Source organism: Eschrichtius robustus, chromosome 15 (assembly GCF_028021215.1).
Source record: "Eschrichtius robustus isolate mEscRob2 chromosome 15, mEscRob2.pri, whole genome shotgun sequence".
Lineage (NCBI taxonomy): Eukaryota > Metazoa > Chordata > Mammalia > Artiodactyla > Eschrichtiidae > Eschrichtius > Eschrichtius robustus.
This window is the reverse complement of record NC_090838.1, coordinates 11,334,909-11,353,673: the sequence shown is the minus strand read 5'-3', so window position 1 is coordinate 11,353,673 and position 18,765 is coordinate 11,334,909. Positions and strand designations below refer to the sequence as shown.

General features: G+C 37.2%; 1 protein-coding gene across 2 annotated transcripts in view; it reads left to right on the top strand.

Annotated features, from left to right (window-relative positions):
• Positions 1 to 18,765, top strand: part of NBAS (NBAS subunit of NRZ tethering complex) — a 340,101-nt gene that overhangs the window by 138,682 nt on the left and 182,654 nt on the right. For both annotated transcript variants that reach the window (XM_068564082.1, XM_068564081.1), the window contains 3 exons: positions 5,774 to 5,959; positions 7,258 to 7,431; positions 15,072 to 15,205. In XM_068564082.1, coding sequence (XP_068420183.1) covers positions 5,774 to 5,959; positions 7,258 to 7,431; positions 15,072 to 15,205 — 494 coding nt within the window. The remainder of the gene's footprint in view (positions 1 to 5,773; positions 5,960 to 7,257; positions 7,432 to 15,071; positions 15,206 to 18,765) is intronic.

Sequence of the window (18,765 nt, the reverse complement as noted above, 5' to 3'; positions counted from 1 at the left end):
TATCACCAAATGATATCACCTATTAACTTCTTCATAGAAATGAGTTGGCCTAAGGCCAGAATGTAGCAAGGGACCATCAGGTAGGTTATCTGCAGTTGCAGAAGCTCCAAGAACAAAAAGACGGGTTGTAGAAGCCTCCAAAAGCTTTTCACATGCCCGAAGGAAAGAACATGAGCTTTGAAGACAGAGATACATGCTTAGAATATAGGAGTACCTTTATCACACTAGCTTCAGGTTACTCAAGCGTGACAGTGTGTGATAAAAAGATAACCTATTGCACAATAATATTTGAGATCCTCCTGTCCTTACCTGACTCTTTAGAAGGAAAAGTAAGTGGGAGCAGTTCAGAAATCACTTTACTCAATGGAACCTGGGTAGTCAGCGTAGCACAAAGGAAAAAAAAAACACCTCAATCATAATCAAAAGCAAGGTTTGTCAGTGCTTCCTTTTGTTAGTAAAGTTTTACTGGAACACAGCCACACCCATTCATTTAAGTATGGCCTGTGTTGATTTTCTGTTACAGTGGCAGAGTTGAACAACTGTGGCAGGGCTCATAAGTCTAAAATATTCACTGTCTGGCTCTTTAGAAAACTTTGCATCCCCTGCTCTGAAAAAATCTAGAATAGCTATGTTGCCTCACACAATACATTAAGCATTGGAATCAGCAAATGGGAGCCCATAAGCCCCTATGAATTGTTTTATGACCATAGGACATATGAAAAAAGCGAAGTGCATTTCTGAAATTCCTCACTGACAACAACTCTGAAGCCGTATATACGATTTCTAGTTTCTTTTTCTTTTCTTTTCTTATTTTTTAACATCTTTATTGGAGTATAATTGCTTTAAAATGGTGTGTTAGTTTCTGCTTTATCACAAAGTGAATCAGTTATACAAAAACATTTGTTCCCATATCTCTTCCCTCTTGTGTCTCCCTCCCTCCCACCCTCCCTATCCCACCCCTCTAGGTCACAAAGCACAGAGCTGATCTCCCTGTGCTATTCCGTTGCTTCCGACTAGCTATCTATTTTACGTTTGGTAGTGTATATATGTCCGTGGCACTCTCTCACTTTGTCACAGCTTACCCTTCCCCCTCCCCATATCCTCAAGTCCATTCTCTAGTAGGTCTGTGTCTTTATTCCCGTCTTGCCACTAGGTTCTTCATGACCTTTTTTTTTTTTTTTTTTTCTTAGATTCCATATATATGTGTTAGCATACGGTATTTCTTTTTCTCTTTCTGACTTACTTCACTCTGTGTGACAGACTCTAACTCCATCCACCTCACTACAAATACCTCCATTTCGTTTCTTTTTATGGCTGAGTAATATTCCATTGTAGATATGTGCCACATCTTCTTTATCCATTCAACTGTCGATGGACACTTAGGTTGCTTCCATGTCCTGGCTATTGTACATAGAGCTGCAATGAACATTTTGGTACATGACTCTTTTTGAATTATGGTTTTCTCAGGGTATATGCCCAGTAGTGGGATTGCTGGGTCATATGGTAGTTCTGTTTTTAGTGTTTTAAGGAACCTCCATACTGTTCTCCATAGTGGCTGTATCAATTTACGTTCCCACCAACAGTGCAAGAGTGTTCCCTTTTCTCCACACCTTCTGCAGCATTTATTGTTTGTAGATTTTTTGATGATGGCCATTCTGACCGGTGTGTGATGATATCTCATTGTAGTTTTGGTTTGCATTTCTCTAATGATTAATGATGCTGAGCATTCTTTCATGTGTTTGTTGGCAATCTGTATATCTTCTTTGGAGAACTGTCTATTTAGGTCTTCTGCCCAATTTTGGATTGGGTTGTTTGGTTTTTTGATATGGAGCTGCATGAGCTGCTTGTAAATTTTGGAGATTAATCCTTTGTCAGTTGCTTCATTTGCAAATATCTTCTCCCATTCTGAGGGTTGTCTTTTCGTCTTGTTTATGGTTTCCTTTGCTGTGCAAAAGCTTTTAAGTTTCATTAGGTCCCATTTGTTTATTTTTGTTTTTATTTCCATTTCTCTAGGAGGTGGGTCAAAAAGGATCTTGCTGTGATTTATGTCATAGAGCATTCTGCCTATGTTTTCCTCTAAGAATTTTGTAGTGTCTGGCCTTACATTTAGGTTTTTAATCCATTTTGAGTTTATTTTTGTGTATGTTGCTGGGGAGTGTTCTAATTTCATTCTTTCACATGTAGTTGTCCAGTTTTCCCAGCATCACTAATCGAAGAGGCTGTCTTTTCTCCATTGTATATTCTTGCCTCCTTCATCAAAAATAAGGTGACCATATGTGCGTGGGTTTATCTCTGGATTTTCTATTCTGTTCCATTGATCTATAATTCTGTTTTTGTGCCAGTACCATACTGTCTTGATTACTGTAGCTTTGTAGTATAGTCTGAAGTCTGGGAGCCTGCTTCTTCCAGCTCCGTTTTTCTTTCTCAAGATTGCTCTGGCTATTCGGGGTGTTTTGTATTTCTCTGCCTATATTTTAATTGGGTATTTGTTTTTTGTGTTGTTGATCTGTGTGAGTTCTTTATATATTTTGGATATTAACCCTTTATCAGATACATGATTTTCAAATATCCTCTTCCATTTGGTAGGTTGTATTTTCATTTTGTCAGTGGTTCCCTTTGTTGCACAGAGGCTTTTTAGTTTGATATGGTCCCACTTGTTTATTTTTGCTTTTGTTTCCCTTGCCTGAGGAGACAGATCCAGAAAGATATTGCTAGAATAATGTCAGAGAGTGTACTGCCTATGTTTTCTTCTAGGAGTCTTAGGGTTTCAGGTCTTACATTCAAGTCTTTAATCTGTTTTGAATTGATTTTTGTGTATAATGTGAAATAGTGGTCTAGTTTCATTCTTTTGCGTGTGGCTGTCCAGTTTTTCCAACACCATTTATTGGAGAGACTCTCTTCTCTCCATTGTGTCTTCTTTGCTCCTTTGCCAGAAATTAGTTGTCCATATATATGTGGATTTATTTTTAGACTCTTAATTCTGTTTTATTGATCTATGTGTCTGGTTTTCTGCCAATACCAGTTTTAGTGTTTAATGACTGAAATTTGGGTTACAAAATATTTATTCAGGTTTTTAAAAAATAGCACTAACAAAAAGAAAAAGGCCTATACTGGAATGCAAAATAAGTTATCATTTTTTACACTTATCTTTTTTCTTTCTTTCTTTTATTAATACTTTATTTTTTAGAGGAGCTTTAGGTTTATAGAAAAATTGAGTAGAAAGTACAGAGTTCCCATATAGTCCCCTCACTTTCTGCCCTACCCGCTAGTTATCCCTATTATTAACATCTTGCATTTGAGTGGTATGTTAGTTACACTTGATGAATCAAGATGTCTTTCAGCGGGCAAATGGATAAATAAACAGTGGTACATCCACACAATGGAATATTACTCAACTCTAAAAAAGAAATGAGCAATCAAACCATGAAAAGGTGCGGAGGAACCTTAAATGCGTATTACTAAGTTAACGAAACCAGTCTGAAAAGGCTATATACTGTTTGATTCCCATTATGTGACATTCTGGAAAAGGAAAAATGATGGAAACAGTAAAAAGATCAGTGATTGCCAGGGCTTGGTGGTAGAGGGATGAATAGATGGAACACAGAGAATTTTTAAGGCAGTGAAAATACTCTGTATGATACCATAATGATGGATACCTGTCAGTCTACTTTGGTCTAAACACACAGAAAGTAAACACCAGGAGTGAACCCTAATGTAAACTGTGAACACTGAGTGATCATGGTGTGTCAGTGTAGGTTCATTGATTGTAACAAAGGTGCTACCTTGCTGGGGGATGTTGGTAACGGGGGAGGCTGTGCATGTGTGGGGACCGGGGGGATGTGGGGAATCTCTGTACTTTCTGCTCATTTTTGCTGTCAACCTAAAACTGCTCTAAAAAAGAAAGTCTGTTAAAAATAAAAACAAAGTTAGCACTTTCTGAAATATAATTTTTTAAGTCTAATTATAATTCCTAGACATCTTGATTTCTGTTTTAGTAATCAAGAATAATTATAAAGATTTGCCGTGCACCTGAAACTATCACAAAATTGTTAATCGGCAGTACCCCAATATAAAATAAAAAGTTTAAAAAAATGAATAATTATAAAGAAAGGAAAGTGATTTGGGGGTGCTTTATTTAGTTGGCTGTATACGCTTTCATCTCTTTGATTTATTTAAAAACACTTATAATAGGGGTATTGTTCTTTAGCTTCATTTTATGTATTGATGTTTCACGTGGCTTATGCGATAATCAAAGTGGTATCTGACATAGTTTTATCTTTTTCATTTTTACAGGTTAAACTGATGTAGTACTACTTCTTCCTTAGCGCCTATAAATGGCTTTTGGAAATCTTGTTTGTTGGTTTAGGAAAATGTGTACATATAGTGGTGAAATTTATCTATTGGGGGCTTGGGGTATGTGGTATAATTCTGTAAGTTGTAACAGAACCTACTTTAAGGTGTCAGTAATTTGATTTTCAAACATTTTCACTTCAGTGATTATTTTGGAAAGCAACAACGTCAAAGTTGATATTAGAAACACAGATCTGGATCGCAAAATTGGTTGAGTGTGTTACAAATTGCTAATGTGCTATGTGTTCAAACTATTGCACAAAGTTGTGTTTTACATATCAAGTTTCTTCATACTTTATGAGATTTTCTGAGTTTTTAAGAACTTGGTATACAGGTAGATGTGGCTTTTCCGACATTAATTGTCCTTTTGTTAAGGTATTGCCGGATCCCTTCCCTTTTGCCTCATGCCTTATCTACCTGTAGTTTCCCCTCTTATTTTTATTTGCGCCACTCTTTTCAACTGAACATGCAGTTCTTCTTTTTTCACCTCTTCACCTGTTAATCCCTGAGTCCTGGAAGGGCTTTGGGTGGATCTGTGATATCGCTTGGCATTTTTTCTTTGTGCCGTGTGACTGTTTCCTCTCCCCTTTTCCTCCTTTCCTCGCACCAACGCTTCCCTCATCATTCTCAGCAGTGATTTTGCTTTGTATTTCATGGGGAAAGTTGAGAAATCACTTCCATTTGCCCCACTCTTTCCAGCTTTCTCACAGGAGAGGTCTCTCTTGCATTCTCCTGAACTGGGGGTTAAGGCCATGTTAGATGATCTTGCTGTCAATCAGAATATGTCCATTTTATAAACCTGATCAAGTGATGGGAGTGAAATTGCTGTGTATTGAGCATCTGCAGAAAGATTATTCTTTGTTTTGTTGTAAGGGAGGTCTAAATAGTTGAATTGGGACAGAGAAGGTTGAATTAATCAGAGTTAATCGTTCAGCAAGAGTTTATTGAATGTCGTCTATAGGGAGGACTTGTGGAAGGAGAGGTACTGTACAGGGCTATGGAAGCCAAGCATTCTTTTTGGGGCAGAGTGGTATAGTGAAAATAGGCTAATTTGACATTATCACTACCTAGCTATGTTTTTTCTTTCTTGCTTGTTAATGTTCTGAGAATTAAATAGACAAATATATGTAAACTGCTCAGTAAACTGTAATGCTCTACGAATTGAAGATGGTTGTCTTTCTTTTATTTTTATTTTCAGTATTTCTTGGTGATTATTTGATTCTTTTGGGACAGTTTGGTGCTGATACATTTCATAAAGAAGTCTGATGTTTTTGTACTGAATAAAAAAGTATGTAGTAATGCAGTTTTATATAAAATGATTATAAGGATTATTGCTAGATTCTATACTAGAGGCTTTTACTTTAGAATATATGGAAAAGAAAGATATACTACTCACAGACTTACTGTTGCCTTTCCATTTTAGGTTGACTGTGCATTGTCACTTATTCGACTTGGAATGGAGCGGAATATTCCTGGTTTGCTGGTTCTCTGCGATAATTTGGTTACTCTGGAAGCATTGGTTTATGAAGCAGGGTGTGATTTAACCCTAACCTTGAAAGAACTCCAGCAGATGAAAGACATTGAAAAACTAAGATTACTGATGAGTAGTGTAGGTTTTATTTTAAAACTTTCTTTTTAACTATTCTATATGTACTTTGATTAATATGTGTCTCAAGCCAAAGATGTAGTGTCCTTCAAACCAGAGAACTTAGTCAATAAAGGAAGGTTTCTTGACTTAAAAAAAATAAATCAAGTTTTATGAATAAATTACTGAAGGCATCCAAAACCATTTTGGCTGGTTTTGTACCTTCTTTGCCCTGCATTCATACTTATCTGTATATGACTTTCTTCCCCCCTTCTATCGAGGCATATTTAAATTAGCTGTCATTCTCGTAATCATGTTTCTAATCCTTCACTTTGTTAAAATTCCCAACTACTTGTATATTCAGATGATTGGCTGGCGGGTTGTATGAAGAAAACATCTTGGCTTCAGGGTTTGTATGTGTAGGAGAATTTGCCCGGCCATTCTTAGATTTTTGGGGGGGTCACTCGGGGGAGAAAGTACAGTCTCCAAAGTTAGGAACCGATTTCTACTGGCCCACTTTTCCTCTCTTTCTCATGCCTGTCACCATCTTTTTTCCTCGTTATCAATCCCCCTTTTCTCTTTCCCTCTGTCCCCACCTTCGTTTTCTCTTACTAATTTCTTTTCCCTATGATCCACCAGTGAAAATTGAGTTGTGTTACATGCAAGATGCCTCTTAAGAGATTCAGGTGTTGTATCTCCTGGGATAAAGAAGAGAAGGGATTGTATAATTTCAGGGATAAGGAGTAAGATTATGTGTGTCATTTGGAGTTTCGTGAAGGTGGATGTGAAGGGGTAAAACAAACAGAAGAAGAGGAAAAGGGTGGAAGAGAATCTGGGATTTCTCAAGTAGCTCCTTTCTAGAGCTTCTTTGTGTGTATCTCTCTCTGTCCTTTTCTCTTTCACACTCTCTGTCGGCCTATTCCCCGCCCCACCCCGCCCCGCCCCGACTCTTTTTACACATACACATACACACACTTTGGGGATAGAATCTCTCTTTGCTCTGGAAGACCTCAGGGCTGAGCAGCTGCAGCAGCGTGCTTGTCTTCCAGAGCTGGGCTTAGGCTGTCAGGGCCCCCAGGGTGGTCGTGGTGCTAAAGAGATGGGCCACAGCGCTCTTGCTGCTGTTGGCTCTACCAGCCCCAGGCAGAAGGTGATTCTCCTGTTGCCTCTCAGTCTCCTTGTGAGGTGTGAATTGGAAAGTTTTAGAAAGTGTTGGGCTTTCATTGTTTCACATGAGTCTGATTATCCTTGAGCTTTAACTTGTCTGTTATTATCAGGTATTTAATTTAACGCGTGTTTGTTTTGGTGAATTACATTTTCAGTGTTCTGAGGACAATTATGTGACAAGTGCCTACCAATGGATGGTCCCCTTTCTTCATCGTTGTGAGAAACAGTCTCCTGGTGTGGCTAATGAGCTATTAAAGGAATATTTAGTAACTTTAGCTAAAGGAGACTTAAAATTTCCCCTGAAGATATTTCAGCATTCCAAGCCTGATGTAAGTAGAAACTTTAACATCTTAAAAAATCTCTGTACTTTTTCCCCTACAGAATTAGGTTTTATTTACAAATTTTTTAACACTAGGCTTTGCAAGTAATTTCTCTTTAAACGGAAGAAGTGGTTATCATTTTATTCTTTAAAAATGTTTTAGCAGTTTAGTCCAAAAATTTTTTGGAAGTTTTTAAGATTGTGTTTACCTTGATTGATTTACTCCAAAGTTTGTTGACTCTTTACTACGTTGTGGAAACTGGCAATACCAAAAAGACTAATAATTGAAAGGTATTGAATTCTTACTATAGGCAGGCACTTTACAAGTGTTAACTCATTTAATCCTTGTAACAATCCTATGATGTAGATATTTTGATTATATTACTATTACAGGAAAAGAAAATCGTGATACAGAGTGGTTAGGCAATTGCCCGGGGTCACAGTAAGGAGTGGAACCTTGGGTTCAAACATAGGTTTTCTAGTTTCCCAGCTGTGTTCTTAACCATTATGCTTTAATGTAACACCAATAGAAGAAGAAGAAAAAACTTCTACCCTTGAGGACCTTCAAAATATTTATTAAAATTTTTAGGATCCCATAAGAAGATCTTATAATTATTCTTAATAACTTTTATATTTGCTTAAGACTGACCTATCTATCTATCTATCATCTATCTATCTATCTATCTATCTTTTTTATAGAAATCAAATAGTTGTTCAGATTTACTGCTGATAAATCGTTTTGTTAAGTGCGGGTTACTTTTGAAATGTAAATAACCTCTTAATTTAACCATAAATCAAATATACTGTTTCAAGGGATAGTGGCTCCCTTTCCATTGGAGGGGACGCAAGCAGTATGGCGTAGTCACTCGAGGCACTGACTTTGTAGTGAGAGTTAAAGCATTAGGTTGGGATTCAAGCAGAGCATTGAAGGCCCCTTCTAATCCTAAATTCTAATTGAACGTACTCCTTGTACTAGCTTTTGTTAGCAATTTGATGTCCTCTAAGGTATATGGTCATAGACCATTATAATCAAGATGAAAAGGAAAGCATTGCTTAGTTAATCTCACACATTTTTTGGTTTCTGGAAAGGCTGTCTGTCAGAAATATCTCTGTTCATTGGCTATTTAAAGTTTTCCATCTTCTCATAAGCAGTTTCCATTTAGTATTCTGATTTTAAATTTGGGGTGGTTTACTATGAGCCGAGGGTGGGTTGCTTATGACAGCAGAATGCTATGTGAGAAGCAGGGTGGGTTGAATATGAATGTTTTATGAGGAAGAAAGAAGTGACTTTAAATTCTTTCCAGCAATCTTGTTTGCGATCCTTCTTCCTTACAGAGTCTTGTAAATCCTTTGTATATAGTCAGCTTTTTGTTGTTTTTACTTGGCAATTTAGCATGTGCCTTTTGAATAAAATATATAGCCATTTGCCTTTCTTGAAATATGTCAAAATCAAAGCAGAGAATAATGGTGTTGCTGGGCTCTTCCTTTCCAATCCACCCTCTCTATTTCTATCGATGTTATCTTTCCACAGCACAAATTTGATCATGTCATGAGCTACAGAAAATCTCTGGTGACCTACCATTGCCCGCAGGGTAAATGTTAGGCTCTCTTAAGTGGCGTGGAAGGTTCTTTGCGGTCTGCTTCTAGTCTACCTCTTCAGCCTCATTTCCCTTCATGAATGCACTGGTTTACCCACACTAACTTTTCACCTCTTCACCCTGTCAGGTTCTTTCATGCCTTTTTGTGTTCTGTGAGCCTATTTCCTTTGCTTGTGGTAATCGGGCCCCTTTCCTTCATTTAACCAATACTTGCCTACCCTTCAGGACCCTGCTGTCCAAGACTCCCTGTGCTGTGCAACCTCCGGGGACTTATCTGTGCTAGGGTGGGCCTTGTAGCTGCCTCTAGAATAACGCATGTCTCACTGTGCTGTCATTGCTTGCTCAAGTTTGTCTCTCCCTCTCTTTGTTTCCTGGGTCTGTCCTCTCTGTCTCCGGTGTCTCTGTACTGCCAGGGACTAGCCCAGTGCCGTGTAGAGAGCAAGTGCTCAGTGCATTTTGGCACGGCAAATGAAGGCATGAATGATTAACTCTGGGTTTCATTATCATGCTTTAGATCACTTGATTACATTTATTTGCTGTGCTAGGATTGTCCTTGGAGCATTGTTTTTATTTTATTTTCCTTGACTGTTCGCAAAAAGAATTTACCTTGGATCTGCCATGAATCATGCACAAGGTATTTTTAGTGCTATAAAAGGAGCCATGATTTCTGTATCCAACAGCTTAGGTTAAGGTATGCTGCATTAACAAATGACCCTGCAATCTAAGTAGTTGACAACAGCAAACGTTCATTTCTCACAAGTGTCATGTAGGCTGTGGTTGGGCTTCTGCTGTGTTCCATGTCTTGTTCATTCCAGGACTCAGGCTGAAAGAACAGTCCCCTTTTCTAACTTGTGGCACAGGAAAAAGAACAAAGTAGAACCACTCGGTGGCTCTTAAAGCTTAGCTCCCAGTGCCTCAGATTACTCCCTCTCACATTTCACAGGCTGAAGGCTCTGTGGCCACACCTGGTGTTAATGGGGCAGGGAAGAACAGTCCTCTACTAGAAAGGGAGGAGCGAATAATGGGAACAATAAGACAAATACAAATTTGGCTTTTCAACTATCTCATGTGTTTCAAACTCTTCCTCTCTTTTATAACATCCTGATTTTAAGCACTCATTTCTGATTTTAAGCCATTGCTCTTTGCTTGAATCCCTCTTTGGGAAGTGAAACTTGTGAAGTAACTTGGGCAAGTCTGGATAGAGATGACTTGGGAATAAAATATTCTACCTTCTTGTATCGTTTTCTGTCTTTTATACTTTTTTTTTTTAATGCATTTGTGCATCAGAACTATATGGATTAAAAAGAAAACAATTTTCTAGGCCCAACCCAGATATAATAGATTAGAATTTGGGGGAATATGGAATATGCCACTCTTGTTTTTGCTGTTCCCACCATTCTCGTATGGTGAAGGTCACTTTAATCTGATCGGGTATTGAGCTGTTTCAGGTTTCAAAAAGACTGTCCTATTTCCAGTTCTCCCGTATTCCTAGAGTGTGGTCCTTTGGGGGTCCAAATTAGAAGTATTGGATACTTACTAGGCCCTTCTGCTTGTAGATACCAGACTGTATTCCAGTAATGGGGACAAATGGGAAAGTCTCCTTAACACTGTAAACTCTCAGCTGCAATTTCCTGTTGGCCTACTTTGGGCCCACACTCCTTAGGAAATTGAAAAGTGCCTCTAGGACTGTGCTGTCCAGTACGGTAGCCACTAGCCATGTGTGGTTATATAAATTAAAATATAAAATTGAAAACTGTTACCCAGTCTCACTAGTTTTCTATGCTATTCCCAGTATTTTACAATTACAAACAGTGCTACAACGAGTAACCTGATTATATTTATTTTGTACTATTGGCATATCTTCAGGGTATGTTCCTGCAAGGGGATTCCGGGCTCTGAAGGGAGGTTTGTGTTGGTATTACCACATTTCTCTCCAGACGGGTTGTTCCAATTTACATTTCCACCAGCACTGTGTGAGCATGGCTCTTTCTCCACAACTCTGCAGACATAATTTGTTGTCATATTTAAAACATTTTGCCACCGTGATAGGTGAAAAATTACATTTCAGTGTTGTTTTAATTTGTACTTCTCTAAATATGAGTGAATTTGAACATTTTCTCATATGCTTGAGAGGCATTGTCATTTTTGTGAATTGTCCATTCCTGCCTTTTCCCCATTTTTCACTTTGATTTTTGTTTCTTTGTGCCTTAACTTTTAGAAATTCATATATATTAGTGTAATTAGTCCTTTTTCTGTGGTTTCTATTGTGAAAATTTCACCCAGTGGGTAGGTTGTCTCTTGACTTTGTTTATGGCGTATTATGCCATGCAAAATCTTTTACAGTTTATTTTTTGTGTAATCAAACTGAGCAATTTTTTTTTTTAAATTGCTTCTGTATTTTGAGGCATGGTGAGAAAGCCTTTTCCTATTACAAGGTTAAAGAAGAAATCACTCATGTTTTCTTCTAGTACTTGTATGGCTTTATTTTTATGTTTAGACCCCTAATCTATTTGGAGTGTGTTCTTTTGCAGGGTGTGAGATATGGATCTATTTTATGTTTTCCCTAATGCTACCTAGTTGTTGCAATACCATTTATTAAAAAGTTTATCTGTACCTGAGTGATTTGAGATGCCACCTTTGTCATATACAAAATTTCCATTTGTTTTGAGTCTAATTCTAGAGTTTCTCTATTGTTTTATTGGTCTGTTTGTCCATATACTAAGTACCACACTGTTTTAATTATAGAGATTTTGTAGTGTGTTTTTAAAGTCTGGTATGGGTAGTATTCCTTTGTAGTGTTTTCTTCCCCCCAGTTTTTTTTTTTTTTTTTTTTAATTTATGGCTGTGTTGGGTCTTCGTTTCTGTGCGAGGGCTTTCTCTAGTTGTGGCAAGCGGGGGCCACTCTTCATCGCGGTGCGCGGGCCTCTCACTGTCGTGGCCTCTCTTATTGCGGAGCACAGGCTCCAGACGCGCAGGCTCAGTAATTGTGGCTCACGGGCCCAGTTGGCTCCGCGGCATGTGGGATCTTCCCAGACCAGGGCTCGAACCCGTGTCCCCTGCATTGGCAGGCAGATCTCAACCACTGCGCCACCAGGGAAGCCCCCCCCCAGTTTTTTAAAAGTTATTCTTGTATATATTTTTTTCTATCTGAACTTCAGTATAATGTTCAGTCACCCTATTCAAGAATAGGGGGCATCATTCTATTTCTTCATATCTTTCTTAGTGCCTTTCAGGAATGTTTAAAATTTTTCCTTATATAGGTTTTGCACATTTCTTGTTAAATCTGTTCCTAACCACTTAATTTTCTGTTTACATTACAAATTGAGTTTTATTTACCCTCATTTTCTCTAACTTTATTGTTTGTGTATAGGAAAGTTATTGATTTTTGTATGATAATTTTCAGTGATTCTTTCACTGTTTCACTGATTTCTTTTGTTGCTTGTTTCTCTGGGGTTTCCCAAGTATTCTATCTTAACATCTGTTGTTCTTTTTCTAGTTGTCTACTAGTGCATAATTTTAAGACCTTTTAAAAGAAATTATGACTTTGTTACATTTTACCTTGCTATGCAATATGGGAGATAATTTGCTGCCCCTGGTGGGGAAGATTTATTGATTTCTTGGAAAGTCCTAAATGGGCTCCCTTCTGTTAGCTTGAGGTGGGACAAATGATGGTTTAATAGTGACCACTGAGATATTAGTACAGGAATAATGAGAGTAAAAGGAAGTGTGTCTTACTGTATGAAGTTGGACATCTGTAGAGAGTCTAATAGGACAACAGTGAAAAGTATCTTAATGTGAGCATTATGATTCACATACACAGTAGATTGTATTAAGAAGGATATGCTGAGTGGCATAGGAAGAGAACAGAAAGGTGCCATAGGAGTACAGAGAGGAGAAAGAATTCATGTAGAGAGTAGTATGAGGATTTATTCATTGGACCAGCATTTATCAAGTATAAGCAAGAGACTCTGGAAATCTGGGGAAGTCCAATTGAAGTCAGCCAAATGGACATAAAACTGGATTATTCGGGAGGTTTTAGGGACTAAGGTTTTAAGAAGTTCCTTGAGAAGACATTCCAGGTAGGAGTAGAATAAGACAAGGGGACGTAATCAGACTAATGCCATGTTTAGATAAAGGCAAATTACTTAACCTGAGTGAATTAAAACTGTGAGCAGAGAGGTAGCGGTTCATAGGACTGGAAAAGTGGGTGGGCACCAGGCCATGAAGGAGCCTGAGTGGAAGGCAGAAAGTTTACTCTTTACCTTTCACATTGAAGGTCTACTAAAGGGTTTTGAACATACCTGATCAAATAGGGACTCTAGAACATTTAACTTTCAAGCGACACTTCAACGTCTCAGGGAGGGAAAGACAGGAAGCAGGAAGATGGAGGGAAACATCAAGGGCTATGGCTTCTGTTTCAGCCGGTTTCCCACGTTGTGCCTTGACTGAAACTGGTTTCCGTTTTTTCATCTTCCTCAGATGCTTCCTGACCATGTTTTTTTATTACCATTTTTTTTTATTGTTTATTACTATATTTTTCCTCAGACTCTTCCGTTCTTCCATACGTGAAGCTCTTCTGCAGGATCGTGAGAGCTAACACTTACCTTAGGCTCTGGAGCCACTTGCCTGCTTTCAGATCCTGGCTTGACCGTGACCAGCTCTGTGCCTTGAGCAAGTTGTTCATCCCCTCAGTGCCTCGATTTTCCCTTTATGTAAAATAGAAATGATACTAGCACTAACCTTACAGGATTCTTTTGAGGATTTGTGAATTAATGCACTTAAAGCACTTAGAAACAGTACCTGGCACACAGTAAGAAAATGGGAAAAGCTAGCTATTTTCGTTAATTTTTTTTTTTTAACATCTTTATTGGAGTATAATTGCTTTACAATGGTGTGTTAGTTTCTGCTTTACTGACACTCTTGTTGTACCCTGCTTGTCCCTATTTCACCAGTTTGTCACTTTGCAACCTTGGATAACTAACTTTGTCAAATGTTGATGTCAAATTAATGATATATTTCTTAATACCTTGAAGAAATCCTTTAACCCAAGTACTTTAGAAAACTTTACTTCCCTGATAACCTTATTAAGTTTTCCTCTTTCCATCCATTTCTTCTTCTCGTCCATTGATGTGGTTTTTCTACTGAGAAAATGCCTTTGTTTGGCAGCTTCTCTTCATCACTTTCCTCTCTGTTTTGTGAGTTTCTACTAAAATGTTGAAAAGTAGTAGATGGTTATTATGGAAATCATCTTAAGCTTATTTTGTTGTTGTAAAGGGCTCTAAGAAATAGTTTCAAACTTCTATTTTGGTTTCGTGGTGGTAATAACATAAGCATTCTACATGGATTCATTTATTTAATCCTCACAACAATGCTATTAAGAAGATGTTAATATTCCAGTTTTATAGATGAGAAAAACAAGGCACAAATCTGTTATTTTTATATCCCAGAAAATACTTTAAGAATGGGTCTCTGTTGTTTACAATGGGAAAGTGACCCCCAATAGCCATTTTTCTGCATCAGAAATATGGAGTGTATTTTGGGATATGAATATTACCTCATTACAATGCGACTTCTTTCGAATAGAATGTCAATACTGTTGTGTTAAATGACTAATACATAATGCATACTGAAAAATAGTAGGTTTGAACATTTCTGAATATTAGTTAAGGAATTTTACATATTTTTGTGATTGAAACACATAAAATTTGGTTTTAGGGTTAGAAATGTTGTTTTTAATGAATTGCCTTTTTAGTTCACTGTGTTTCTTCTATCTACTTTATCTTGAATGGGTCATGAATTGAAGAATCTGTTTTCAGCAGATGCAAAGCTTATGGGTACAAAGTTTCTTTTCTTGCTGATTCTGTAATTAAAATGCAATTTCATTTAGAATAATTAAAGACCCCAGAAGTCTGTAAGCTAAAGGAAAAACCAAGATTTGTTTCTGCAGCTGATTAATTGTACTATTTAATATTCTATTGACAGTGGTACTGGGATATGGCAAAATGGAATGTAAATCTATTGACATTTAGCACAACATGTTTTATTTCTCTAGTTGCAGCAAAAAATTATTCCTGATCAGGACCAACTGATGGCAGTAGCACTAGAATGCATCTATAGCTGTGAACGAAATGACCAGCTAGCTCTTTGCTATGACGTATTAGAATGTCTGCCACAAAGAGGATATGGGTAAGAACCCACAGTGTGCCTTTGTTATGGTTGTGTCTTTTTACTCTAACAGTTAAAATGAAGATGTTGCTTCTCTGAATGTTCATTATAGAGAATTTTGGGAATATAAAGAAGAAAATGAGATCATGTGCAAACCTGTTGCCTCGAGATAGACACTTGTTTTTCTAACAGTATATAGGACGTCACTAAATTTTGTTAACCTTGATAATTATCCATTAAAAAGCAAGCAAGAATATCACTACCACCACAACAAAAAGTACTCTCTTAAGTGGATAGACGGTGATATCTCTTTGTTTAAAATTGTGTTTCTAATTAAGCTTTTTCCTTATTTATGGGCTAGTTGTATTTTTTCTATGAATTGTTTGTTCTTGGCCCTTGCCCAGAGTAAAACTTCTAAGTAATAATGTACGGATATACATACCTCATTTAGTGGTATGCAAATCAGATTTATATTTTCTCTTTGGAAGTCACATAACAATCATTCCTTTAATCACTCTTTTAACACATAGTACATATTATAAATTTCATATCTGGAGAAGTTAATAACAGCACATGGAAAAGCACTGAATGAAAAATCGGTGGGCCTGTTTCTAAGCCTTTGTGACTACAGCTGAGTCATGTAACTTCTCTGGTCATCAGTTTCCTCATTTGCAAAATCAGGTGTTTAGACAAGAAGTCTTCCTCATGCTTTGTTTTCTTCTTCTCCTCTCGCTTTCTTCTTTTCTCTCTCTCTTTTCCTTCCAAGGAAATATTTATTTTTTCGTGTGAAATGAATGATAGAAGTCACTTGATTTTGCAAGCCAATGTGGAATAATTGTTTCACGTAGTCATTAATAGCATTGAAATCAGGTGAAAAATTGATGGGGAAGGGATATTTGCATGGTACCAAAGTATTAACCTTTAGCAAATATATATATATTTTTTTGTAATTTCAAAGGGGAAATTTACCTTTATAAAGTCTAAGTCTGACTGCCGTCACCTTTGATCAAGTTATCAAATATGGCATCACTTACAATCAGGCAGCCTAGCCATATGTGCCTCCTGGTGAGAAGCAGTATGAAGTAAAATTACTTACCCTGAATCTAATCAATCCTTTAAGCCAAACTTCTAGTTTACAGTCAATGTAGGGAATAAGAGAACAAGTTAAATAACACCATGAAGAAAAAAACCAGATAAATACAGACTGTGAGATATTCTACAGGTCATATTGTCTTTTCACTTTGAAAAGTCAGTGACATGGAGAAAAACAAATTGGTGAGGATGAGGAGGTGCTATTATAAAATCGTGAAGTCCAAGAGAACATGATCCCCTTCTAATTTTTAACCATAAAATAAATAATGTATGTACTAGTTAAAATCAGGGTACAGGAAGACTTGTAATTGATAAAAAACTATTGGTTGCTCTCCTTCCTCATCCTTTGATACCTGTCTTCTAAAAGTAAACACTCATTATAGATCATGATTTTCTTCTTGACTTTGCCTGCCTCCTTTAAAATATTATGCTCACGTTGCTATTTATTGATTTTACAATTTTAGATGATTATTGACTTCCTTTCATTGACGCCTACCCTTCCCCCATACCTACTTCTCTTAACCATTTTTTCAGTATAGTCAAAGTGGTATTTCTATCTTATGATTATGTATATACTGTTTACACAGAGCTAGGTATGATTATATTTCCTTTTTATGCAACTTTTTGCTTTTCGTGGATTGAATAATTTCCTTTTTTGTCATTGTTTTTTGTTTCCATTTACCTCCCTCACTCTTCTGACAGAAGTGTAAAATTCCTTTTCAAGGTCAAAAATATCTAGTAATCTCTCCTTTCTCTTTTCACTCTATGTCTCTCTCTCTCTCTCTTACTTTTGAAACATCTTTCTTAGAATTGTCTTTTCTCTTCCTTTGATATGAATTGTTCTCTACTCGGCTGTACAGCGTTCATCGTTGGACTTTTGTTTGCATCTCTCTTGTGTTGCATATTGCATTTCTGGGATTATTATCTTTCCCTTTCTTTACTTATTCCCTCATTTTGATGGGACATAATCTTGAATAGCTTCCTGTCAAATGTTGCATGGAGGCATTTTTATTTTAAGACTATCACATGTCAAAAAAGTATCATAATTGCATCCTTACACTTGATGGAAGGCTTGGCTGTGTATGGAATTCTAGGTTTCTGATCCTTTTCCTTGTGAGTTTCGAAGGCATCACTCTTGTCTTCTCCTTTCAGTGTTGTTGAGAAGTCCAAGGCCATTATATGGCTTTTTCCTCCCCTTTTTGGAATACTTCAGTACCTTCCCTTCATTTCTAATGTTCTGAAATATCATAAGGATGTGTTTTATTCTGAGTCTAAATTTATCATTGTTCATTTAAATCGTGTATTTCAACCTGGAAACTCATGTCCTTCAAACTGTTGGGAAATTTTCTTATATTTTTTTCCTGTTAAGTTTCCTTGATAAGTTTATTTGCATGTCCTTCTTTTTTCTCATTTTTGTACATTTTAAATTTATTTACTGCCCTTTTTCCCATGTTTTGATCTTTTGTTAAGTGATCTGGGAGATTTCTATAGTTTTATCTTGTAATCCGTATTTTGAATTTAAAATTTATTTTGGCTTTCTTATTTAAATTCCAAGAACTTTTTCTCATTCACTTTCAAACAAAATAATATCCTGCTCTTGTTTCACAGATGCACAAATTCATTTCTACACCCTGCATTAACCCTTACCCCACCGTGCTCTCTGATTTTTCATATTCTGTTTGTTTGCATCTCTGTTTTTACTGTGAGGACCTTTCCTCCATGTCTAGTGATTCTTGGCCATTAATTTATATCTAAGATACTAAAAGTTGATTGGATGCCTGTTGGCAAGCTGAAGGCTTTTCATTATAGGAGTCCTTGGGAAATTGCCTTATATGTGAGCAGCTAGATTGTCAATCTTGCTTCAGTTTTGATTTTGGGGGGTGGGGTAAGGTAATCTTAGATTCTGTGTATTATGTTACAGAAATGTTGGGTGGTTTGTAGATCCTGATTATTCATCTCTTCTCATTAAGAGTCTAAGTACTGACCCCCAAGAAAGAAAGCAGTTAGCCTTGTTACTGGTAAAGCTAAATGGAGACTGTACTACTGGTTAATACTTCCCTTCCTCAGTCCAGGTTTAGGGAATCTTCATGTAGGAAGAGTTATAATCACAGCATCTATTTATTACCCAAACCTGTACAGATAGGACCACAAGCTCCCTCTCATCCTTAGTGAAGAGCAGCAAGTGTACCTCTGGGAACCGTGGGCCTTCAGTAGGCAACAAAGGGCTGGTAACATGGATTGTATTAACAGTTTTTTAGCAAACTGTCATTACTCATCATTTAAAAACCTCAGCCCAGTGGATGTCAGAATATCAGTAGTCAAGGTGCTCTTCCCAGAGGGTGACAAGAGATGCAGAATCCTCTTCTTAACAAGCACCTCAGAGATCAGAAATGGTGGGGAGTTTCTTCCTTAAATGGTCTAGATGGGTAATTTGATGGTCCCTCTGCCCACTTGATGCCCCTTGGTTGTCCTTGAATCATCTAGGTAAA